General features: G+C 38.2%; 2 protein-coding genes across 3 annotated transcripts; both read left to right on the top strand.

The window, feature by feature from the left end:
* Nucleotides 1-12: 12 nt before the first annotated feature.
* On the top strand, nucleotides 13-10,128 carry LOC309700288 (photoreceptor-specific nuclear receptor-like). Its single transcript, XM_082523774.1, has 9 exons — nucleotides 13-2,179; nucleotides 4,972-5,526; nucleotides 5,918-6,068; nucleotides 6,732-6,835; nucleotides 6,977-7,279; nucleotides 7,921-8,099; nucleotides 8,725-8,965; nucleotides 9,302-9,407; nucleotides 9,703-10,128. Exons 2-9 carry the CDS (start codon nucleotides 5,442-5,444, stop codon nucleotides 9,833-9,835), a joined length of 1,302 nt encoding a protein of 433 aa, XP_082379900.1. The 5' UTR covers nucleotides 13-2,179; nucleotides 4,972-5,441; the 3' UTR covers nucleotides 9,836-10,128.
* A 4,150-nt stretch (nucleotides 10,129-14,278) lies between these two features.
* LOC309711143 (receptor for retinol uptake stra6-like) lies at nucleotides 14,279-25,291 on the top strand. 2 transcript variants are annotated; one of them, XM_082541204.1, is made up of 17 exons: nucleotides 14,279-14,515; nucleotides 14,702-14,768; nucleotides 16,852-16,937; nucleotides 17,011-17,150; nucleotides 17,416-17,582; nucleotides 18,140-18,247; nucleotides 18,621-18,688; nucleotides 20,386-20,465; nucleotides 20,577-20,638; nucleotides 20,739-20,901; nucleotides 21,002-21,077; nucleotides 21,311-21,444; nucleotides 21,840-21,957; nucleotides 22,055-22,156; nucleotides 23,003-23,166; nucleotides 23,379-23,516; nucleotides 24,485-25,291. In XM_082541204.1, exons 1-17 carry the CDS (start codon nucleotides 14,415-14,417, stop codon nucleotides 24,742-24,744), a joined length of 2,034 nt encoding a protein of 677 aa, XP_082397330.1. In that variant the 5' UTR covers nucleotides 14,279-14,414; the 3' UTR covers nucleotides 24,745-25,291. The 2 variants fall into 2 exon arrangements, with proteins under 2 accessions (XP_082397330.1, XP_082397329.1); XM_082541203.1 differs by having other exon boundaries at nucleotides 24,461-25,291.
* Nucleotides 25,292-25,938: the final 647 nt, after the last annotated feature.

The following is a 25,938-nucleotide window of genomic DNA, read 5'->3' as shown; positions in this document are numbered from 1 at the left end:
ATACCCCCCACACCCCACCCCTAAAGGCTGCACCTCCCGAAGAATTTTGTCTGGGCTCTTAACTCACTTTTTTATTTCAAACAATCAACAGAAAATTTCACCGACATAGTTTTATGTAAGGTTTTTAAGGCTGTGGTGTTAATTTTTAAGTAACATGAGCCCAGCGGCAGCAGCAACGCTAGGCTAACACTAACTAGCTAGCAAGATTGTAAACCTGGTGCTAAACTAAGAGAAGCCACAAAATCAGTTTGAATAAGAGTAAACATTTACTCACCAAGTCAGTGTATCAGGTAAAGATCCACAGCAATGACAATAATCTCTTGAGCTGACGCTTTTCCAGGTTTGCTCTAGTGATGTGCGATACCACTGATTTCCTTTCCGATCCGATACCAAGTACTATTCAGGGTGGTATCGACGATACTGATCCGACACCGATACTTTGTACAAAAACTTATTTTATTTATTGTATCTCAAATTATAGTGTCATAATGATTACAGAACATCAGATTATTTGTTCTTATCACTTAATAATGCAGAGTTCATCATAGGGCTGGACGATATGACCCAAAATTCATATCTCGATATTTTTTACCTGGACGGCGATATAAGATATATATCTCGATTTTTTTTTAAAAGCCATAAAGTAAGAACAAAAAGAGAGTTCTTAGTCAAAGCTGTGTCCCAGATGTCACACAGGCACTTTTATTAACATAGAGCATAGATGTACATAAGATTTACTCAAAAATAAATTATGAGCATTTATTAAATAATAATGCTCCATAAATAAAAGAAAACAATGTTGTTTTTGTGCATAACAAAAAGCTCACAATTGTGCAGTCAAAATGTAAACTAAAAGACGCTGAGCATAGTAACAAAGACAGATTTCACAGCTGCTCTGTTCCCAACTTCTACTGTGTGACTGACAGCCTGGAGTTTGAAATCCTCTTGTAACCACGTCTCTTAACAGGTGCCATTTATAGTCCTTATACACAGTAGGGTAATATTACGTTGAAGCACAGTACGTATCACTCCGCAAAGGCTCCTCGGTAGCCGTAATGCTCTGACAATCCATCAAGCGGTGCAGCACCATAGCTTACCAAAGTTGTACTAAAACATTTTTGACTTTTGATTGCTGAGCGCTGTGTACCACATAAAATCGGTTCGCGGCCATCAAGGACAAACAGAATTCATACATAAGGCGCGCTGTCAACTTTTGAGAAAATGCAAGGATTTTAGGCTGTGCAGCGCCTCTGGGCTGCATGGCGTTAGCGTGGTTAGCTCGTTAGCGTGGTTAGCTAGCTAACACGTTGACGGCGTCCAGCCCCACGCACGGCGATGTGCAGTAACTCGTTAACGGAGATTTGCCGTGTCCATCTTGTCGCTTCCTGCAGGTGAAGCGATGGGGGAGGAGGGGCGAGGCCGAGTAACGTTGCGTAAAGACAAAAGTGGACGAAAGAGAGGCAAACTTGCGGCTCCACAAGTATCCGATTGTTCAGTCTGACGTCACTAGCCGTGTCTGGGTCTAAACTCCGCTGCAGGTCCATATATCAAACGATCACTATGGCATTACTGAGAGTTGTCTGTCTAAAGTCTTTCATCTTTAATAAAATGATCAGCGTTCTGCTCTACCAGGTGTAACAATTGAGTTTAACATCCAGGCATCCATGAAAACGGAATTTATGACATTTAACGTAATTAGAAGTTAGCAGGGAGTTAGCTCGCTAGCTTCTATCTAAATACAATATAGCATGTCCTGACTGCGGGGTTTTGGAAACAAATTAAAACGTACAGCTCTGTTATCACTTCCAGCATAAATGAAGACAGAAAACTAAACAGCAGTGACGTTTGTAGGGTTACTGAAGTTGGGCTAGCTGGTATATAATGATGTGCTACGTGACCGCTAGCGACACAGCTATGTTAGCATAATATAAACAAGCTAACTTTTTTTCCACTCGATAAAAGTTAACGTGAGTGTTCTCGGTGGTCAGGAACAAATGTAATCGCATGGCAGGATTTCTCCCAATTTTCCACCCGGACAACAAAATTGAAAAACCATATCGCAGAATTCATAGCGCGGCCCAGCCAATTCCAGTTTCCAACAATGACGGCAGCTACTTAGTTTTAATATTACTCTTATTTGTCTTTCTGGGTCGCAAAAGAACTTTTAACATATTTTCAGGTGAGAATGTAGCTGTGTAAACTTCAAACATCTGAGCCGACCAACACATCGTTTTCAAACCCCCGCGGTCTTTCACTGCTCGCGTTAAACATGATATATAAGTCACTTTGCTAACTTAAAAATGTTATTAGGCTTTTTCAGTGTTTTATTTGTTCTTGAGTAAATTGGTTTGGCTGAGATTAAAGTTATTAGATTAGATTAAATTAAATGTAACTTTATTAATCCCTCGGGAGGGTTCCTCCGGGGTTTTCACACAGCTGAATAAACGTCAAACAGAAAACTAATTAAACAAAGTGTGAGACGGTAGAGAGTTTACGCCAGAGCCCGGTTATATTTTAGATAGCAAGGAGCAGACGGCAGAGTCTCACTCCACCGAGGGAGCTCGTGATGTACTACCCGGCTTTCTTTAGACCGCGGTCGGGCCGGGTCCTCAGGTGGAACCAGCCTCTGAATTTGGACACGGGGGTGTCCAAATTCAGAGGCTGGTTCCAGGCCAGCCAATAATAACGGTGACATTTCGCGTATTTTATCCGATAAATAAACACTGTAAAATGTATTTATCCCCCCCAAACAGCCCTTTTGAATGTCTCCCTAATTCTGAGGTCTCAAGGTTGGCAATTATGGCCACAACACCTCACTTTTTTTGCCACATGTAGGATCGATCCGCACATCACTAGTTTGCTCAACATATTCCATAACAAATGCTGGCGCCATGAACATGCGGACTGATCCGAGAGGGAGGAGGACGGTAGTCACGTGGCATTTTCAAAACACATCTTTCATCCTTCCGCCCTGAGAAGCAAAACTTCCAGCTTACTTAGTTTTTCTAAGTTAAGACAACTCAAATAAATTGAGTTTATCAGCATTTTGCATATAAAGTACTGGTAACTTATTTAAATCGAGTTCTAATAACAAATTGATAAAAAATGAGTTCAGCCTATTTAATATTTTGAATTAAACACAATATTACATTTTACAGTGTGCTTTGTGATAACATTTATTTAAAAATTGTTTTCATAGCTTGTTTTTAGTTAAATAAAATATAGCTAATGGCAAGTTTTCAGAAATACAGAGGTCATGTGTAAAATTCTTCAACACACCCCACTGAATGCATATTTATTAATTCATCTGAAATATGTGTTAACTTGTTTATTGAAAAATTTAAATGCATTGTTAGGTTGTTAAATTTCACAAACTTACAGAAATAAACTCAAGAAAAGGATCCTTAGTGTCATCCATGACCCTGTTTAAGTCCTCAGAAAGCGAATCCATAGATCTCCAGAGTGTTTCTGTGTGTCTATTTTAGCAGTTATTTTCTATTCAGCTCAGTCCCAGTAAGAAGCCTTTTGTCAGAGAGCTCAAAAAACACACCATACGTGATTTTCTCTGTAATAAAAAGCAGACAGTTGGCTATTAGCTAGTTAAGAGTGTGTAATATATTGGAGCTTAAGACACCAGAGCTGAAATGCAAACAAACATTGGACTTAGATTTATCATTCTGCCAAAACAGACCACGAATGAACACTGTGAATTTTGCTGGCATATGCAGGATGCTGTTTTCTAAAGCGATTATGTCAGATGGTGTAAAACAAAATTAATTAAAGCGTTCATACGTCCAATCTAAGAGCAGTCGTTAGCGCAGTTATTCACACACGTTACAAGCGCAGAACAAAAAGCAAACAAACAGTGAATGAGTACAGATGCCACTGCGCAGATGTCAGAGACCCAGCAGCTTGTGTCCCCTCCAGATTTGCATCTTTCACTTGAACCGCTCAACTGTTCAAAGAGACAAATGATGAAAATGAGCGGGGAGGCACGAGGGCATTGAAGCGTCAAGGGATGACGATGATGATGGCACTAACAGATAGAAGTATTGTTTGACACCTGTTCTGAATTTTACATTTGAAACTTTCCAGCAACCTTCCATCTCTTATCTCTAGTTTGATGTAAAAATCATGTTAGCAAAGAATATTTTATAGTTTGCTTTTCTTGGTTTTGAGTCCTTTCGCACCTTAATCATAAAATAATGTAGAAAGCTTTTCTCTTAGCCATAAACTTACTGGTATTTTGGTAAAACAAGAACCCAGTCTTATTTAAATATGACAAGAAAGTTGCTTGTTTCATATTTCCTACCTCAGTTTTGCACGCTTCTCCTCACCTCCTCACCAGATCCAATCTCATACCTGCTCCGGCTAATAAACTGCCGCTTATGTAAATGCCACATGTATGATAATTCTAGCTTCTCAATAATAAATGGGAAAACCTCATGAATGAGCCAAATTAGTGCTGACCATCACATCAGCCCCCCCAAAACTCCATCATTCTCTCTGTGACCTTTCTCTCCTGGCAACCTGAGGAAGTGGATGATCTCCAGTTTGACAAAAAAAGGGGTAGAAATGGGAGTTAATAGGCAGCTCCTCTGCAAACACTGGGAGTCTTTATGAATAGGAGGCAATCACACAGATCAAATATACAGCAAGGGGAAATGGGTCTGGAATTCAGGAGGCAAAAAAAGAAAAGAAAAGAAAAGAAAAGAAAAGAAAAGAAAAGGAGGGGAAATACAAATTGAAGATGCTGGTAAATATAATAATGTGTGCCTCATGTAATTGTCCGTTTAAATGCAGATACTGAAGAGGAGTGTTGACTGATGTAGACAGAGGAGACACAAGGAGGAGTGCCTGGATGGGGACTGGTCTACAGTTACAAGACTTCTAGCACAGAGCTGGAGATTTTGTTGTCATTGCTGATTCTTTTTTGTTTGTTTGCTTGTTTGTTTGTTTGTTTGTTTGCAGACTTCATGACGATCCATGTCTGAGCAGCACCATTGTGCTGGCAATGTGACTGATTGATCAGTAGATGAACAGTAAAGATTAAGAGGATGACAAATAAGCATGCTGCTTACACAGCGCTTGGGGCTAATCCTACCCCCTCCACCACCCCCCGGGTTCCCTTTTGAGGACCTGCTGCTGAGGAGAGCCCACAGACAGTGACAGACATCGGAGGGAACACACACCCACACACAACCTGTTCACGTGCAACAAGTGTCAGCTGGAGCTCATGACAGGACCCCAGCTCATCTGAACAACCACAGCAGAGGTTGCAACACACAGCACGGGCTCACCCTGCCATCTGTCCACCGGGGACCACCGGAGGCCCTGCGGCCCTACGTATTTTTATTTGAAGCAACTGAGCAGAAGAGGACCAAAACCTTTTCTTATCTGCCTTCGTCAATCACTAGAGGAGATATTTTGAGAGAAAAATAATGGAGGATCACCTTACAAAGATGATGCCATCCTCTTCCCCCACAGAGTCATCTGGCAGCGGTGGGACTGATGACAGCAGGGGAGGTAAGAGCTCCACACCAACGACAACAAGTTGCCAATGGAGTCTGAAGAGTGTAACACTGACTTGGCTCGGTAACAGGGAGGAAAAGTTAGCACTTAAACAATATGAAAGTTTGAAACACCTGAAATTCTTTACTCAACATGCATCGGGTTATGAATGAAATCCAACACAAAAACATTAAAAACTCTCATAAAAACACATAATTATGAGCAAGCAATGCTTTTTTTAAATTATAGTTAAGGATTTTATTCAATTTTTGTGAGTGTTTAGACAGACTGTCCTGCTACCAGCAGACAGAGCTGACTGTACAGATGGCAGGCACATGTATGAAACAATACCAGCCCTAATGAGTGGCAATAACCGACCTACTCTGTGACTGTTTTTGACTCACAGCCAAGAGTCCTGCACCGGGCAAAGCTCTGAGCCCAGCTCTGGTCTGCAAAGTGTGTGGAGACACCAGCAGCGGGAAACACTACGGCATCTACGCCTGCAACGGCTGCAGCGGCTTCTTCAAGCGCAGTGTGAGGAGGAGACTCATTTACAGGCAAGAGGAAACTCAGCTGTAGACAGTTATTCCAGCTTCATCGTGTGACGTTTCCTCATCTATTTAAAATAGTCAATATTCAAGGTGAAAGGAATATAAACTCTGGTTTTAGCCTCTACAAACCCCATATTTTGCCAACTATTATTGTAAATTAAAGTGTTTCCTATTACTGTATAAGTAAATGCCTTTCAGATTAAAAAAAAATTGTAGCAGCACAAGTCAGTGTGAATGAAAAAAAATGCACTTTTTGCACTCAAATATAATAATAATAATAATAATAATAATAATAATAATAATAATAATAATAATAATATTGACAGAAAGTAACTAAGAGAAGTAAAAGTAAGTAAAACACAAATAGCTTTAATAAATATATATTAAAATCCCCTTTAATTCCATCTGTGATTAAAAGTAGAACCCAAAACTTTTCTTTTCACTTTTGATATTTTTCTTTTGATGAATGGCAGGTTAAAATTAAGGACTTAGCCACACTGGTTTACTCAGAATTCGGACATTTTCCATATACATTCTAATAGCTGATCTTTAGTAATTAATATGTTCTTACTGCTTTCAATATTCTGTAAGCCAAAAGAAAATAAGTGAATGTTATTTTGTCATTTTGAGTCGACTCTCCCTTTAAAATGCGTGACTGTTGGTTAACAGGTGCCAGGCCGGTACAGGCATGTGTCCAGTGGACAAGGCTCATCGTAACCAGTGCCAGGCATGTCGGCTGAAAAAGTGCCTGCAGGCGGGCATGAATAAGGACGGTGAGTCGTTTTAGCATTCATGAGCTTCATTAAACTGATTGGTGTCCAGTGGAACTCAAACATGAACCTGTGAGCGGTTAAAATCATTCCTGTATTATCACCTTAGATAACAGGTTGTGCCTTTCTGTCTCCCCCCTGCAGCGGTTCAGAACGAGCGGCAGCCCCGCAGCACAGCTCAGGTCCGCCTGGACTCCATCGATGTGGACCCGGAGAAGGAGCACCTGGCCACCACACGGGAACCCACCTCCTCTTCTTCCTCCTCCTCTTCCTCATCTTCTTCATCATCCTCCAATGGGTCTGTCATCACGTGGCCCCACATCACCTCCTCCATGTCCATCACTTCCTCTGTTGCAACCCAGCGCTGCATCAGTCCCCAGAACAACCACCGCTTTATGGCAAGCCTCATGACAGCTGAGACCTGTGCCAAGTTGGAGCCTGAGGATGGTGAGCAACAGTTGTCAAATGAAAGGTTTTTGCTGTAAATTTAAGGTGAAGCTTTCTCCTTCACATTAGGACTTGCAGGGGAAATGATGGTTAGAAAACACATATTCTTGGGTAAAACGCAAATGAGTGGGGTTCAGTACAAAAAGCAGAGCATAAGAGGGTGTTATCAGGTGGGCAGTGAAGAAGGTGGGGTTGATTTCAAATCTGTCATGGTTACATCTCCACTTACCGGAGCATGATGAGATCACCATGATGATCAATCCCATTCTGGAGTGATCAAAAATCTTTACTAGCTAACCAAATTTGCAACTCTGCTTAAATATTCTTCTAATTCAATTTAATATTTTAAAGTTACTATTTAGCAAACATCAGGTGAGTAGTAGCATGTACAAAATGCTAACATGTGAAACTATGATGACATGTTCTTTAGTCTTAGAGAGACTTTTTTTTGTCCATATGGGCATCTGCTGACTTTCAGCTGGAGCTCAAATTTTATGACTTTATTACATAGTAATAAAGTCTAATCTAACCTGAACTGAAGCACATCACAACTACCTGAAGTTTAGTTTGATCTGTCTATGCAACAAGTTGGTTTTGTTTCCTCTGCACTCTTGATTCTGAGCTCATCTTTTCTGTTTCAGTTGATGAAAACATAGATGTGACCAGCAATGAACCAGAGCAGGCGTCTTCAGAGTACCACATGGCTTTGTACCCGTCTGGTTCTGAAAATGTATACGAGACCTCAGCAAGGCTTCTCTTCATGTCCGTGAAATGGGCCAAGAACCTGCCCGTTTTCTCCAACCTGCCCTTCAGAGACCAGGTAAGCTGAAAGTGAGGGTTTTTTTTGTTTGTTTGTTTTTTAAGATAGTCTCTATAAACTTTTTCACTTTGCTTTGGAACTATTTTTAATAGGTTAAAATTGACCTCTATTCTTGTTAGAAAAAAAAGTATAATGATAAAAGACAAATTAAAGTTACAGATATAAAAAATATAAAATGCAGATGTCTCTTTTATATCTAAAAATATATTGAATCATGATTTATCTTTATATGCGACAATGACAGAAAAAGACAGAAATTCTTATTTTTATCTGTAAATTCCAAATACCGATGTCATTATGTGCTTACAGGATTACATATGTTGATGTAACTTCATGTTCATGACATTCATGACATGGCCACAATGACCACAAAGCACATTCAGCATTATGAAATGACAATATGACAGTTAATAGTACCACAAATACTGTCTGACTATAAATAAGTAAGTGAACACTGAATTAGTGGTCCCATTCCTGTTTGACAACATTACAATGTGATTGGCTCTGCAATAAAAGGGAATGTCAGGAATGAGCATCTATAGTTTTTCTTTGTGATTTCTTTGGGTCGAAGGTGAAGCTGAGTACAGGGGTGCATATTCAGTTTCTGGTTTTTCTTCTTCACCAGGTCATCCTGTTGGAGGAAGCATGGAGTGAACTCTTCCTCCTCTGCGCCATCCAGTGGTCTTTGCCACTAGACAGCTGCCCACTGCTGTCTTTGCCAGACCTCTGCCCTGGCATGCAGGGAAAAACCAGCTACACTAGCCTGGACCTGCGCCTCCTACAGGAGGTCTTCAGCCGCTTCAAGGCCCTCGCTGTTGATCCTACCGAGTTCGCCTGCCTGAAGGCCATTGTGCTCTTCAAGCCAGGTGAGGAACAAAACACTATTCAGTTGATTGTCTACAATCTGGCAGATTACCTTTAACATGATCACAGTACGTCCACTGTCATTGTTTTCAAGAGATAAGCACCACGCAGAGGCTAAAATTTCCCTCAGTGTGTTTTATTTAATTAAGATCACTATATTACCATACATGTCATTTAGTAATCATATCATCACTTTATAATTATGATGCCCATCAGTATGGTACATCAAAATTATAGAGTCTTTTTTTTTTTATTACATGGAATGTTATACAATTTTTGTCAGGAACAGTTTTCCCTAGAAAGCAAAGATTCCATAAAGTATTTCTTCTGCTTCACAGAGACTCGAGGTTTGAAAGATCCAGAACAAGTGGAGAACCTGCAGGATCAGTCGCAAGTCATGCTGGGACAACACATACGGTCACACTACCCTAGCCAACCAGCCAGGTAACAACCTACCTGATAAAGGTCACCAATTCAATGGAACAAAATGACAAAACACAAAACAAAACTCCAGTGTGTTTATAACAAAACAGAATTTTTGTTCTTTATTATGTTTAAAAGTTGATTTCTGGATTTGAAAGTAACCTTCATTCCTTCATTCTGTTTCATGACAAGCATCCTTAATTTGAGGTTTTATATAAAAAACTGATTTCCCTATGTAACTGATTCTACAATGTGAAAGGCTTTTGCTTTAAATTATTTGACATGGCCTTAATTTTATTATGATCTTTGTGTTTAGGTTCGGAAAGCTGCTTCTTCTCCTTCCCTCTCTGCGCTTTGTGAATTCTGAGCGGATAGAGCTGCTGTTCTTCCACAGAACCATTGGAAACACTCCCATGGAGAAATTGCTGTGTGACATGTTCAAAAACTAAAAGAATCACAGAGAAACCCATGCAGTCATCAGTAATGTCCTGTTTTGGATGGGATGATGACTGACAGATATTTGTTTTGTATATATACAAGAGATTCTGCATGCTGTTGTTTGTTGTCTTCTTTTGTCACCTCCACATCAGTTAATTTGACAAAGAAGAAAATGCAGTTCAGTTTTTGTCATAATGCGTTTTCTTTGTATTATATCAAGAGTCTCTGATTTGAAGTTATGGTCATACTAGTTTTGTTGTTGTTGTTTGTTTCAATAAAAATACTTTGTTTGGTAATAGTGTAATTTGTTTGGTAACGTGTGTGTGGCCCTGCTGATGTTAATGTGACTGTTGTATTTATGTTGTTACGCCTTGAAAAAGTAAAAACAAAGAAGAAAAAATCTAAAATATACCTGTTGCTTTAATTCTATGGAGCAGGAATGTTTTCAGTATACTTGCTATGTTACTAAGAGCTTGCACCGAACCCATGAAACAGTGCCCTCTTCTGTCTGGTTAATACACAGATTCTTCAACACACTCTCACACACAATAAATATAATAAAAAAGATGACTAAGATGTAAGTTGAGCCCCTTTAATCTGTACCCCCTATTTAAATTAGAATTATGAAAATTAAGCAAAGTGTGAGTAAGACTAATGCTTATAATGGCGTATCAGCATTACTGCTTTCCACAGACGTGGAGAGTGACATTTCACTTTATGTCTTTGTGTTAAGCATTAACTGTATCAATTTTCTTATTGCTTCTCTTAAATACAGCTGTGGAGTCATTTGAAAACATTGTCATTCAGCCTTAAGTGAAACTTCATTATTTTGGCGTGTTGGAATGACAGCATCATGTATGTGGCACCTTTCCACCCACTTTCTCAGTGACAACCAACGAAAAAACCAAAACCAAAAAACATTGGTGAGACATCTTTAACACTGCTGGTAGAAGCAAAAAACCTTTTTACTTTTTCACTTTTTTTTACTCCAGATGAACCATTTTCACTCAATTTTTAGTGTGAATGTTGCAGAACACACACTGACAGTTTGGACTGACAGATTTCGGTCAGTCCAAACTGTCTGTAAATACGGGACAGAAATGCTTCTGAATTCTTTTGCAGCTTTTTGACAGGTATATATTGCTGTGTTACTGACAAGATTAGGAGCCAATGTGCAGGAATCAGAATCGCCACTGAGCTCAAGATACAGCTTTTTGTGCTGGACTCACAAGGATCAAAAATAGAAAAGAACTTAACTAGGGAGAGACTAGGAATTTGCTAACTAGGAAACTACAGGAGACACTTGGAACATGAGGACACTCAGCAAGCGGGAATGAGGGACAACACAACAAAGGGCAAAGGGACACCGAGACAATAGCTGTGTCTCACTTCAGGGGCTGCAGTCTTCGGAGGACCCGGCCTTCGCGGTCTACATGTGCCAGATCCTCCGAAGACCGAGAAGGCCGGAAGCGAGGCTGTGAAGTGGGATGGTCTAGCCTTCAGATTTGCCTCGCCAGCTGTCTCGGTGGAGTTTAATAAAATGAGCCGTCTGCTCCTTGCTATCTAAAATATAACAGGACATTGGAGTAAATTCGCTACCATCTCACACTGTTTAATCAGTTTTCTGTTTAATCAGTTTTCTGTTTGATGTTTATTCAGCTGTATGAAAACTATAACTTTAATCTCAGCCAAACCGATTTACTCAGGAACAAATAGAACACTGAAAAAAGCCAAACAATAACATTTTTAAGTTATCTAAGTGACACGTTTAACCTGAGTAGTGAAAGACCGCGCAGGGTCTGAAAACGATGTGCCGGGAGTCCGGTGTTCTCACCTTGGCCACCCAGTCAGCTATCGAGCTGGTGAGTAACAGACGTGTTACAAATATGTGATGTCTTGATAAATCGAGCAAAAATTTGCAGTTTACACACCTACATTCTTGCTTGAAAACATGTTAAAAGTTTATTTTGTGACCCAGAAAGAGTAATATTTCAAACTCGTTAGCCGCACTTCTTCGCCATTGCCGCATTTGAAAAGTATTTTTATATTATTATGGAAATTTTTTGGAATAATAATTTAATTAATAAAGTAATAAGAGTAATTTTACAACTAAGTAGCTGCCACCATTGTTGGAAACTGGAATTGGCTGGGCCGTGCTTTGAATTCTGGGATAGGTTGGGCCAGGAAGGATACACCCAACCTATCCTTGAAATCTGGGAAATTGAAGGACGCATTTGTCGGCTGGAGCAGCCTTCGAATTACGTTGCGTCGCTATGACGTAATCGGCCTTCAAATGCGGCCTCTGAAGGATGGACTGAGATACAGCTGGTATACAGTCAATAAAGGAAGAGGAAACAAAAGCAGTTAAACTGAAAACAATGCACACAGGATAAGAGGACCTTCAAAATAACACAGGAACCTGACACTTAGACAAAACAAACATGGACACATGACTGAAACACGGGTCACAGAAAGTAACAGTTACAACTTATCATCAGTTATCATGCTGTAACTGCTCACTATTATGTTATTTCTGCTTAATGTATTTTGTCTTTTTTGTGAAAAGCATTAAATTCAAAATACAAATACACATTTGAATATATAAGTATATGTATACTCCCATGTATTTCTATGCCTCTGATTGTCAATTCAATTCAATTTTATTTATATAGCGCCAAATCACAACAAAAGTCGCCTCAAGGCGGTTCATAGATACAGAGAAAAACCCAACAATCATATGACCCCCTATGAGCAAGCACTTTGGCGACAGTGGGAAGGAAAAACTCCCTTTTAACATCCAATATTTAAAAGGTAAACAAACAAAAAAATTATTTTGACCAGACTGTAGTCAGACACCTGACTACATCAAGAAGTAGTAGGATCTTTACACTCTGTACCACGTGTCTTCACATTTCCATCTACACAGTGACCTTATAACAGTATTATTAAAATGAAGTAAATTCCACCTTGAAATGAGGTTTGAAATGATGAGTTCTATGTGGTTTAAATGAGCGTTGGTGTACCTCAGCCAAATGTCAGCTTGATAAGAAACGTCAGTCAGTATTTCTTTACCTTTTGATTCAAACACACTGCCACTGTCAAAGAGACACAGCAGAGGAAAGGAAGTGGACCCCTGCTGCATTTCATTGAGACATCAAACTTGTTTTTTTATGCTTGCAAGCTGAATTGAAAGAGTTTTCAGTTGCTTACAAAGGCAAGCAACTGAAAACTCTTATTTTAACACAAATATTTTTCATTCTAAGCTGAAACTGAGCTTGAAGTCTGGGGTTTAAGAAGTTAAGAACAGCATCCAGCACATCTGTGGTGATTTTTCTATGTTGAAATAGCAGCATTTGAGCCATCTGGATCCAGTGCCAGGCCCTTACAGTCCCAGTCTTTGGATCAGATCAGCTGGCCCTCTGCAGCCTTATGACAGAAACTCACCAGTCCAGATTAAAACACTTTCAGCTCCCACAGGCACCAGATTTCCCAGCAAAATATGCTTTGACTCAAATGGTGCTATTAAATTTTCTTTTAAGATACACAGCATGAGCACTGGAAATCATCATAAAGTCCTGCTTCAGCTGCAGTTTGGAGAAGGTGAAGGTCTGTTGTTAGTGTTCGTCCTCTGCAGCGGCACTGGATGCTCGTCACATGGTTTCTTTCTGTCTCATTTTTATTTCATAAAACTTTAAGTTGAGGTCCTTACGTAACGTGTCCCATTCTCATTTTCACCTTTCTGTCACTCGTTCACACAAAGGTTGCCTCTGTTTCAGTGAGATTTTCATCTTAAAAGATTAGTCTGTTAAGTAACAAGCGGAGGGAGGCAAACAGGTTGGTGCCATTTGCTGTGCAAAAATAACATTACCTAATCTGAATGACAAACCCATAGAGTCGTAGGTGAAGATCATGAGATGTCTCATTAGATGAGCAGCAATAGCTGGACCAGTCTGTCTGGCAACAACCAAACGACAACCTAATTTGATGCTCAGTTTGATGTTTCTCCCATGTGACTGGCTGAATTCATATTTGTGCTGAAGAGCAATTGTGCCTAATACATGGCTCTTGACTGTAGTCTTGTTATTGATTAACACTCCCATTGGATAATACAACTTTAGCATGTTTCACTGTAGAAATGGTACTGGCCAGATGTGAAGAATTTACTGGACTCAGACTTATTACTTACGAACCATTTAAATATCTGCACCACCAAACTCAACAATGCATTTTTTTTTGTTAACTTGACTGTTAATTAAATCCCTAAACGTGATGCTACATTGTCTTTGACCAAATATTATTCTATGAATCACTTTTAAATGATTATGTTGCAAGGTTTAAAACATTTGTTCCTCCACTTGCTTCATTTCACGTGAATGTTAAACCTTGCTCCACTCTCCCTCCCTTCTGTGCAGCCCTTAATCTGCTGCGTTTAGTTATTAGCTGGACTGGAATGTGTTGGGGTTCTTGGGCCAAGCTGTCCTGACACGTTGCAGCAGCACCAACAGACTGCTGACTGGAGCTGGACCAGGAGGAGTCCTCTGGATCCTTATTTGTCCTGCTTCACCTGTATGACTTGATTAAACAGCTGCAATGAATCAGAGCAAAGAGGGAGTTGAGCCTTTTCAATATTCCTATTATGACTATTCAGACTGGTACTCAAACAACGCAGAGCCTACAAAACCACCCAAAGAGTGAGTATAAAAAAGTTGAGTCAAAGGTGTCAAATGGGGCCATAAGCATTGATTATTTTCACAGGTTGGGTCCTGGTACATCAACAAGGTCAGAAAAGTGCTGAGATGTGGTGGTTTGATTTGTTTTAGGCTTACTTTGCACATTTTTTAATGATGGTTTTATTCCTTATTTTCTTTTTGTCGCAGAGTCATTTTACCATGTGACCCGACAGCAGATGACAAGCTCTTCCATATATGCATATTATCGATATCAGTAAGTATACTTGGACCTGACTACTCTCTTAAGGGCTGGGGGTTGTTTTGTTGGGTTACTGCAGATAAATTGGGGTCACTTAAAATACAGCATAATATCAAACTTGTTGAACACATTAGCACTCTCCATCACCATATTCCAAACACCAAAAGAGGGAATAATTTAGAAGAATGATGTTCTTCTTAATCCAGTACAGATCCACAGACGTGGAGAATCAATATTACAGTGCACTGACGTTGTTCTGGTTGTACATGGTGACACAACACCTTACTCAAGTCACTGAGTGTTGCTTTTTTTTCTTTAACTTATCACCATCTAAGTTATGATCATATGGGAAATAATGCTAATAATGCATTAATTTATCGGACCTATAGGCTACTGTAGTAGCACAATGAAATGTAGTATTTATAGCTTTGCTTCATTAATGTATAACTGCAAATTGTTGTTGTGTTAGGCTAAAATAAGTCCCTTTATAATTTAAAAGGTGTCTAAGGAGATGCAGCTTTAAAAAGTAAAGTATTATATATTACTCTTTACTTTTCTTATAAGTAATGCAATGCAATTAATTACTTTCTTTGTGATTCATTACTTAGTAATTCATTAGTAATTCATTACACTACTCATTAAAATGCAATAAAAAATAAGAGGATGCATATCCACTCCTCAAAGGCTGTATCACCCCACAAGCTTTTTTCCTCCTGCACAAGAACTGAAATTGGCTGATTGTGGCACGAATCAGAATCAGAATCAGAATCTGAATACTTTAATAAGTGCACAGAAAAAAAACATTTGTTAGATGTTTTTTTTTAATCCACCTGTGTGCAGATGACTGAAGAACGCAGTTTATAACACAAGCAGTGGCAAAATTTAAACTGTAATGAAATGACTGAATTTAGTTCAGTAACATGCTACATTACTGTGTTGCTGAAAATGTAGTGTGACTACAGTAATGTGTTACTTTTTAATCTGTTACACCCAACACTGCTTGTTTCTACAGTAAGGCAGAATGAACAAGAGAAACACTGATAACTTTGTAGTTTCTTGGGAATGCATGGCTTAAGCAGTTTATAGCAATTATAGACTGTATAAAAGAGTGGACATTGTCACCAATGTAATCCGCTAGTCATCTTAGTCTTAAGATAGCTTTTTGCAAACAAACATAACAAGCAGGGGTCAGCTCTGACTCACAAGCCAAGAAATTTTTATGTAGTATCAGATAAAATTATAGATTTGAATGTCTGCTGCCAACACAGCTTGAACATTTAAACTATTCTCCTTTTAAGTGGAACATAAGAGGATGAGAGAGGTTCATTTCCCAGTACATCCTTTGGTGCATTTTCCAGGAATCCGTCAGTTGTCTTTGCTCCCAAAGGATATGCCATTTAGGGACTTTTACTGTCATTTAGCCTTCAACCAATTACGAATGAACACAACTGACTCAGTCATAAAAATCCTTCTACTGTGTATAGAATGGACACGACCCAATTTCATTGTACGGTAAACAATCTGAAAAACTATTAGAGGTGGGTCATGAAATATGTTTTCTACCAAACAAGGTTATTTATTTGAGGTTCTTCTGACTTATAGGTCAGTTCCTGACATATCTACAGTGCTGTGTTATTTTGGAAAGTTGAAGTTTTAATGAGCTCCTGGAGCTGGCAAAGGCTCTGATAAACACAATCAAATACAACTTAGCCCTGAAAGATAGGGGGCACAGTAAAGCCTTATCATTTAGTGACACGACAGCATATTAAGAATAACGTTTGCAGTTCACCATTTGTACCTGAAACGAATGTCATAATCCTGTCTTAATCAGATTGTCCTATCATTTCAAGGAAGCATTCGATTACACTTGTTTACAAGTGTGTTACAAACAGTCTTTTTTTATGAATCTGCCAACATTTTGGGGCAGCTTTTGACAAAAGGAAACTTTTTAGAACAAGCTAGCCTAAAATTACGTTTCCAGCATGTAATGTAAAAAAACTATACTACTTTACTATATTAGTATATAATGACAATCACTGATGTGGCATTAACTGTATGACGCGTAACGGAAGATCTAAAATTTTGTCCTTCCATCTAGCTGGTGATCATGTTAATCCTGGCAGGTCTCACCAGGAAAAATAAATTCTGCCAGGGTTTCGCAAGAGGATCCTCAAGCATCTTCAGGTAAATTTGGTAAATACAAATTTAACTGCACATTTGTCTCATGTTATCTGAGCCTCCCTGTGTGATCTCACAGTCCAGCCAACTTCCTGGATCAGACTCAGAAAAAAGGAGTGGTTATGGCTGTTTTTGGACTGGTGTTCAGCAAGCTGGCAATGCTGGTGATCACCCCAGACCCTCTGCCTTTCTCCAAAGATACTCCAGCAGATAATAAAGGTAGACATCTGAATGCTTGTTTGTTCTTTAGTTGCAATGAAGATTGTAATTGCTTCAGTTATATGGTGGTTTGATTATCATGCCAGTCAGTGGTTTTTGAACATACACTGCCTTTATTATTATCCCTTTATTATTAAAAATCAGATTATTCACGTGGAGGATTCTAGAGAGTCCTTGTTTTTCCATTTTGTCTATACTGATTAGATTAGAGGTTTCATTTTAGGAACTGATATGCCCTGTCTTTTTTTGGGTCCTTTTTTTCCAGAGTACATGAAGATAATCGCCATATTTTATTACCCAATCCTGTATTATCCTCTGTTGGTATGTGGAACTCTGCAGCGCAAAGCAGGTTATGTGTTTGGGACACTGCTCTCCTTCACTCACTTTGGAGTCCTGGTGTGGCAGAAATTTGACTGTCCAAAGACTCCAGAGGTAAAATACCAACAAAAAAATACTGATGAATAATGTTTAAGGGAAACAAATGAATTTCATATCTGAGAAGAATACTTTCTTTAAAAGTTTATGTTGCCCTTCTGTTTTCAACGTCAGACTTGGTATAAAAAAATCCTACACAGATTTCAAATATCTGCTGAATTTAAAGACATTTGTTGCTATGCAACCTCATGGTAGATTTTGAGGTGCATGAACAAGCTACTGTGGCAACAACTCAACCAATCCCAAAGATTTTCCTTTCCATGTTTCACTTTCATGACATGCTTGTACAGTGTTGATCTTGCTTCTAGTTGTAGCAGACATAAGCTAGTCTAGTTAAAAAGTTTGAAAACAGTGCAAAAGCTGGAAGAAATAAAACCCAAACAAGATGGGAACAGCCAAGTCTGGTTATAGTTGTTTAACTTTTGTGATTTGTCATTAAGTAAAGTCCTTTAGTAACTGATAATTTTATATAATTTTGGGTTTGTATAAAATACATCACGTTACAATTGAAGGAACTGATACTTTAAAGGACAGCATATTTTATTTGTTTACAGATCTATAAATACTATGCTCTACTCGCAAGTCTGCCTCAGCTGGCCTGCCTTGCATATCTCTGCATTCAGTTCCCTTTGCTGTTTGTGAAAGGACCAAAGACGGACGAGGTGAGAAAAGTCAGAATACACAAACATTCTAAATTTCAACATTCTAAAAATGTATGATATTTATCTCTGGCTGTGGCTGGTGCACACGAATAAGTACGTAACATAGTTCAATTATGTAAAACAGAACTGTGATTACAATGAGCAGCTTGTGCAGAAAAAGAACAGGTTTAACCCTGTGTCCTTCAGCAGATTATGACGGGAGAGGTAACATTTTCCCACCTTCAAATATATTAATCCAAGATTTATACTTCAAAAGCAGATTAAATCCCCAACAAACACTAATTGGTAACATTGAAATTACAGAGTTATGAAGGAAATTAAACTTGTAGTTATGTTCTGAAATACTGACACCTTAAAATGTTTTTGCTCACAGGACCTTGACAGTAGCTACTACACCAACTATGTGAAGTTACTTCTCAAGAAAAAGTCCTCAACTGCCAGGTGAGCAGAGATTAAAGAGTGATTTATTTTATTAGACTCAGAGTGGTGACACAAAAAAAAACATGATAGAGGTCGGGATCATATTTCAATGAAGACGACAAAATTTATAATGAAAGCTTGCTCATTGGCAGTTTTGCTGCTGACTTTAATGTGTTCAGTTCCAGTTCCATTAACTGTGCCATTACAGTGAGCTAGCAGCTTACTTTGTTGCAGTGTGATCATTTTCTGATTTCTCAGTTTCAGAATGTAATATGTGACAGAGGCCTGATAATGTTTGTAGGTTTATTTTTAATCGATATTTATAGAGTAGTATTTGCTAAAGATTTTCCTTTCAGAATATTCTTTTCTTTCTACATTGTATTAGCTGACTGTCACTGGTTCAGAGCCCAGGCTCCACAAGTTATAAGCTAAAATAATCGCTCTTTTGGAGTAACTTCAAAAATGAGATTAGTGGAGTCTAGCATTTGATATTAAATCAACTGATCATTTGCTTCTCTGGCTTCATGCAAATCAAATTAATTGCACTTTCAAGCCACATGCCAAAATTATTATTTTTTGTCTGTTTTTTAAAAGTGAGATTCCTACTGGCTTCAACTGTGTAATGGTGTATAATCCTTTAAACCCACAAATATGTTGAAATTTACCACATTTCTCACCACATGTATGCATGATTTTCATTCAAAGTAAAAGCATTTTAAAACTGTGGATTACCTATATTTGCTTGCACCTTCAAAGGTGATAAAATTAGGATAGTTAAAACAACCAAATTCACCTTAAAAATCCAGGTTACTGTTAAGACTGATAGGAAGAAGAGGAAGAACAAAGTTATTTTCAAAACAAGGTACAAAGAGTTTACGTGCAATTAAAGAAGTATGAGTGAAGTTTATTATATAAAGACAGGCCAAAAGCAAGTGACAGTTTTTAAAAAATAAAGAAAATGCTGAATTAAAAAAGATGAAGTGTTATCTTTGTTTATCTTCAACAGGCCATTGAACAATTAAGGTGCTTACAGAAGGTTTACTGTATATTTCGGGGGATAAACCTCTATAACCGAAATGATCATTGCAAAATGGGATTTGGATATTTATTCAGCTTTACCTGACGATCAGTCTGTGAATAATTTAGACATTCTGAATCAGCTCAAGTTTGTTTTCTTTGTCTTTGTTGTGTGAGCAAAAAAAATGAGAACAGTGGATTAATCTAATCAAAATCAAAGGTAGTATTTTCTAAATTATTTTATAGACAAGGTTTTTTAATTTTGAGAACTGTAATATGCATAAATAAACAATTACGTTAATATCCTTGTTGAAATTTTAATTATTTAAAGATATTTTTTAAGCATTTATTAAATAAATACTTACTGGAAGAGTGAGATGTGAACCAAAATAGGAGGAAATATAGTACTACAGTGTTGCAATGGAGCTTGTGGCCTTGAATTGTTACTGTAGAAAATGTTTGGTTACTAGCGTAACCCAGATTCTCTGAAAACCAAGGGGGATATGAGAGATTATTCTGATTCTGATTATCTGATGGATCATACCGGAGGGCTCTTCCCATAGTGAGGTACTGGGGGAGGCTTGAAAAGGAACTTGCAATTCAGTTGCAGATATCAGCAATACATAAGTAAATAAGTTAAATAAATTAAATATAAATCGCATTCATGTAGTTTGCAGCTCTCACGACTTGTTCTCTTGTAGTTTGTCAGCATCTGACAAACCAGCGCTTGCAGAGAGAATTCTGGAGGTGATTAAGGGTTACATTTATATTCCTGAAAAAGGTGAGTGTTCTCATACAGATATATTTTTTATGTAACGCTGACTTAACTTCTTCTGCATATCTGACATATTGGAAATGCTGCAGTAACCTACTTGATCATTTTTCCTTTCAGTGTTTCGTTTTCCACTGAAGCTGGCGGTATCATCTTTTGTTACCTGTGTGGCTATACACCATGTGAGCTTAAATAAGCCAATAATACCTTTACCTATTTTAAAATGTCATACCATCTTGGTTCATTTGTTTTACATTCACCATTGCCTGTTTCACCCTACAGACCGCACTCTTGATAGTTGTCCTGGTGGTGCCTACTCTCCACATTGTTCGTGCTGGTATTGATGAAAATATCGCCTTCTTGTTACTGGGTTTTGGGATTGTGTTATCAGATGACAGGATGGAGGTTGTTAGAATTGTAACTTTTTACACATGGCTGCTGGAAGGTATGTGGGTCTGTTTGCTGTCCCTGTAACAAAATACCAAAGTATTTTTGTTTTAAAGTAAGACTAATTTGTTTTTTCTTTTGCATCATTTGCTTGTTAGTATGCTACCTCTGTGCGATGACCCTGTCTTGCTTGGTCAGCCTTATTATGCTCATGAGGTCCATGGTTCTCCACAGGTATGTGCAGTAAATCCTCAGAGACTGGAGGCATTGGTTAAAGGAAACTCTATTTTCTCCATGAAAAGTTTACTTATTCTGAATACTGATTATAGTCTAACCCCAATATTGCCAGACTTCTCATTGTTGCCTGATGATAAGTATTTCAACTTTGTTACTTATTTTTCTCTAGATTTTTCTCAGACAGGCCTTCCTGTCTGAACCTGATGTGTCACTGGCTTAATGTGTTTCAGATCAAACCTAAGAGGACTGTATAAGGGAGACATTTACAAGCTTTGCAACAACCAGAAAACCATGCATCCATCTAGAACAGGTGTTGTCTGTTGGATGGGCTTGACGGGATACCAGGCTGCAATCGTCAGCCTTGGTAAAGCTTGAATAAACTGCATCACTGACTTTAGTTTTAAGAATAATGCTGGAAAATACCACATCATGAAAAGAAAAAAAACAAAACCCTTTTGACTTGTCCTTTTAATAGGGATTGTCTCTCAAAAAGTTTTTTGTCCGAAGAAAAGAACTACAACTAAAAAAGACAGGCTGTTGATCTGGATGGCATGTTCCCTTATTACCATGAATGCACTCATTGTAGTTTACTAAAGTACTAACTATGTAGTAATCCAGCTTTGCAAATGCTTGTGAGTGATGCTTAATAAAACCTGTAGTGCTGGCCATTTAAAAAAGGCTTAAGGGGTTAAGGAAAAAAAATACTTTTAGAAATGATTTTAATATTCAAAGTGGCCTGTTTCTGTGTTAACTCTGCAGGAATGGCTATCCAGACCATTGTGTTTTTCATCTGCTTCTTGTTCCTGGTGTTTTTGATCATTATCCCAGTGTTTTACGGCCGTAACATCATTGTCTTTGAAATTGCAGGAAAGGCATGGTGAGTCAGCAACAATTCATATAGCTCTTTCCTTTTTTCTCTTTTCATGAATCAATGATTCAAAACACTTTCATTTTCCACCTTTGTGATGTCTCAGGCCGGCCTGGGTCACACTGATACTGGTGACAGGGCTTCAGCATGTGACTGCTAAGTTTGCTTTCATCAAACAAAAAGCCAGCACAAGAGACCTGAACAACAGGTGTGTTTGTTTAGTCCTACTCATTTGTTGGAATGCAGTTTAATTGGGTGTTGTTTATTACTTAGACATTTCAATTACTAGTTGTAATTTTATTTTTGTTCGATACTAATAAAAATGCAATGCAATTCTGAGGATGAAACTGTTTAATTATTAGTAACACGTGTCAGTTATTTAGTTTAGCTCTTTTACAGCATAAATGATGTTTTTAAATTACAAAGAACTGAATAAATAAATAAATGGTTTTCCAACTATTAGTACTGAAGACTTTGTATCTGTATCGTCAAAAAATACTAAAGAAGTAGATTAAGTAGATTACAACATGAATACTTTCTCACTGGGATTCAACTTGTTAATTAGAGACATGCAACTACTTCTGAGGACACTGGGGTCTTTGTTTTGTGGGAGAGGGGGCCTCAGAGAGTTTCTGTTGAGTAGTTTTAGCTTTAGGCTGAAAACTGATTCAAAAACATCCATTTAATACAAAGACATTATTTAATTTATATAGATTGTTAAAGAATAATGAGTGGTTTTATTTAATTTTGTACTGAGGCATAAAGTTGGAGAACAAAGAACAAATCTAGCTGAAAGGGTTGAGATTTCTTGAGTTTTAAGACCTATTATGGTCCAATCTCAAATACCATTTCCCACAATGCAACTCAGAATCCTTTATTTGTTGTTGTTGTTGTTTATTTGTTATTACTTCATTTAAAAATGTGAAGCCTCCACTCATCAGAGGTCAGCACTTTCAGGGTCACAAGCTCTGTCACAGGCTTTGTATTGCTAATGTAATTAACTTCATGTTTACACTCAGTTTTTTCTCACAGTCTCCTCCATGATGCTTTTCAGAGAGAGTCTGTTCCTCCTGACGTACCTGCTGTTCCTAATCAACACCGTGGTGGGGCTGGTTGTTGCCATATGGAGAATAGTAATAACAGCTTTGTACAACATCATCCATCTTGGTCGTATTGATGTCAGTCTGCTGCATCGCACAGCAGAGTCCTATGACCCAGGTACGATTCATTCAATTTGTCTAGAACAATGGAATCCTGGAGTATTGAGGAATAGGCTATATAGACCTTTGTGAACACATCCTTTATGTACAGTAACACTGTTACTAATTTTAATCATCTTGAATGACTTGATGATAATAACAAAAGTATGCAATTGCATTTTTCAGACAGTCTGATTTAAATTCTACTCTGTGACCTTTAACTCTATTTAGCCTACTGCTACTACACACACTTCCTGAAGGTGGAGGTCAGTCAGTCGCACCCGGTGATGAAGGCTTTCTGTGGGCTGCTGCTGGACATGATGGTTGGGGGTGGGAGAGCTGGACAGAAAATACAAGATGCAGAGGAAGGTAGAAATCCTAAACTGGAAACACATAAAGACAAACATCCTCTCTCTCTCACACACACACACACACACACACGCAAACACAGTCCAGCTTTTGTGCCACTACATTTAAAACATATTGAACATTAAGTATTTAATAAGAATGTAATAATAGTGCTTTATGAAAAAAAATGCGTTGTGGGCAGGAGAGGGAGTTGTTGTAATACCTAGAATGATCACAATTGGAAAAAATTAAGCAGTGCTGACTTATTCTTTTAATACAGCCGTGGTTTAACTTCTGAAGGCCACAATGTGTTACTCTCAACATGTCAAGCTCAGCTCTACACTGTCCAGCTTAATTATCCTCACTGTCAGGAAGAGCTTTTACCGTAGACTCAGCTAATTGCTACTGCTAATGCTGTGGTCCAATCATAATATGTTTATTATTTAGCATTTCTGCTTATTATGCTGCTATGCTGAAATCTGCATCCTGGCAATCCTCACTTTATGATTATTACTACTGCATGTTGCAATTGTGTAACATTGTTAGTATAAATGATAAAAAATTTAGCTTACAGGAAAGAGCAACATTTATCACTTTAGAATGGCATGCCAAAATTAGCGCAGGACCATTGTGTTTTCATTAAATCCACTTTTCTCTATATTATATTATAAGTTGCTGACTCTCAGATGAATATGCTTGTAATGACAAATATCAAAATGGATATTTAGTTGTGTAGCTTTTACTGACTACAATTTCTAAACCCACAGAGCTGCCAAATACAGAAGGCTTTGAGTGTTTCTCCACAATGTGTTCTTTTCAGTGACACACACATGAAGCATGCTTATGCTGTTATATGGGGTTGTAACAATTTCTTAGCCACTGTTTTCAAAATACGTCATGCATACATTGATACATGACACTAAGCATATTCAGCCCCTTGGTTTGCTGTCTCGTTCTGCCCTCAGCCTGCTCCTCCTTCATGCTTTCAGGAATTCAGGAGAATAAGCCAAGCAAGGCGAACAGCAGTCAAAGGATTCGCTCTCGCTGGCAGCTGATGTACACATTGGTTAACAACCCCTCCCTGCTGGGCTCCAGGAAGCATTTTCAGACTCTGCAGAACTCGGAGAACGTCCTGAATGGCACCCCCAACCGAACCTCCAAAAAGGGCAGCAAGATGGAGGCCAGCAAGCTGGGCGCAGAGCCAGCAGAGCCCACTGAGACCCCTGAAAGTCAAGAAAAAACTGAATGAGTTTGAGTTGGCAATATATTTCAAAATTGTACTGGGTGTAATCTGCATTAAACAAACCTGCAAGTGCTAAATATAACTACTGCAATCAACCGCTTTGCTTCAGAGATCTTTTAGCATTTAACTTATGTAAATAGTTGTCTAAATTATTCTGTTTATTTCTCTTAGGTTAGCTTTAGGCAACAAAAACATTACATTAAGATCGCATCCAGAAAGCACAAAAGTACAGAATATGTACTTAAACAGAAGTACAGATACTAGTGTTAAAAAATACTCCAGTGAAAGCTGAAGTATGGATTCAACTTCTATACTAAAGTAAAAAAGTACCGGCTCTGAAATGAACTCAAAGTAATAAAAGTAGCTCTTTGGAGAGTGTTTCTACTACCTATTTTTGTGCAAAGTTAACTGAACTCTGTGCTGTATTAATGTAATGATAAAATAATATCAGTAGAGGGAACAAAAAACATGTTTCAGTCTCATTTTTAATTCTAATAAATGTATTCAGCTTGAATCGATTATGAGAAGAGAAAAAGAAGGAAATAAAATAAAATAGCTCTTTTTTTTGTTGCTTACATTGCCGAGGCTGATTTTGCCTCTAAAAATGAGTACAGTCAGGGGTTAAAGTGAGATTCAGCAGGTGCAGGAAACCTAAAATCAGTTCTAATGGCTCAGAGTGGGGAAAAGAAAAGCATCACACATGAAATTAAATAACACAGTTAGGGTTAGTCTACCTCAGTTTTTGTTGCAGCTTGTTTCACAATATGAAAAAAACGTGTAACATGTAGAGACACAATATCTGATTTAGAATAAAATAGACCTTTATTGTCATGTACAATAAAAGTATAGAAATTATAATTTAAAAACATGAAGACATCATGTAAGCTTTAAACTTCTGGTTTATCAAATCCTAATGAGGAAATAGCTGTAGTCCTTATTTCTCTTCTTCCTCTCCTGTCCTGTCTTTCTTATCTCCATCTCTGAATGAATTTAGCTCTCTGACTTTTCTCTCCCTGTGAAATAAGCAGTAGCAGCAGACAAACTGCGCACAAACAGTGTTTTTGATGATGCTTGCTGTGCTGATAAAAATGTTGTATGTGAAATTACCTGCCACTAAAACTATGTCACTCCATTTTTGTTTTGTCCTCTTCTGTTAGGCTAGCTAGATGCTGAAGTACTTGTGTTGTGTCGGTGTTGTGC

This window comes from Aulonocara stuartgranti (assembly GCF_965226115.1).
Source record: "Aulonocara stuartgranti genome assembly, chromosome: 1".
Classification (NCBI taxonomy): domain Eukaryota; kingdom Metazoa; phylum Chordata; class Actinopteri; order Cichliformes; family Cichlidae; genus Aulonocara; species Aulonocara stuartgranti.
The sequence above is the reverse complement of the archived record's forward strand: the minus strand, read 5'-3'. Positions and strand labels throughout refer to the sequence as shown.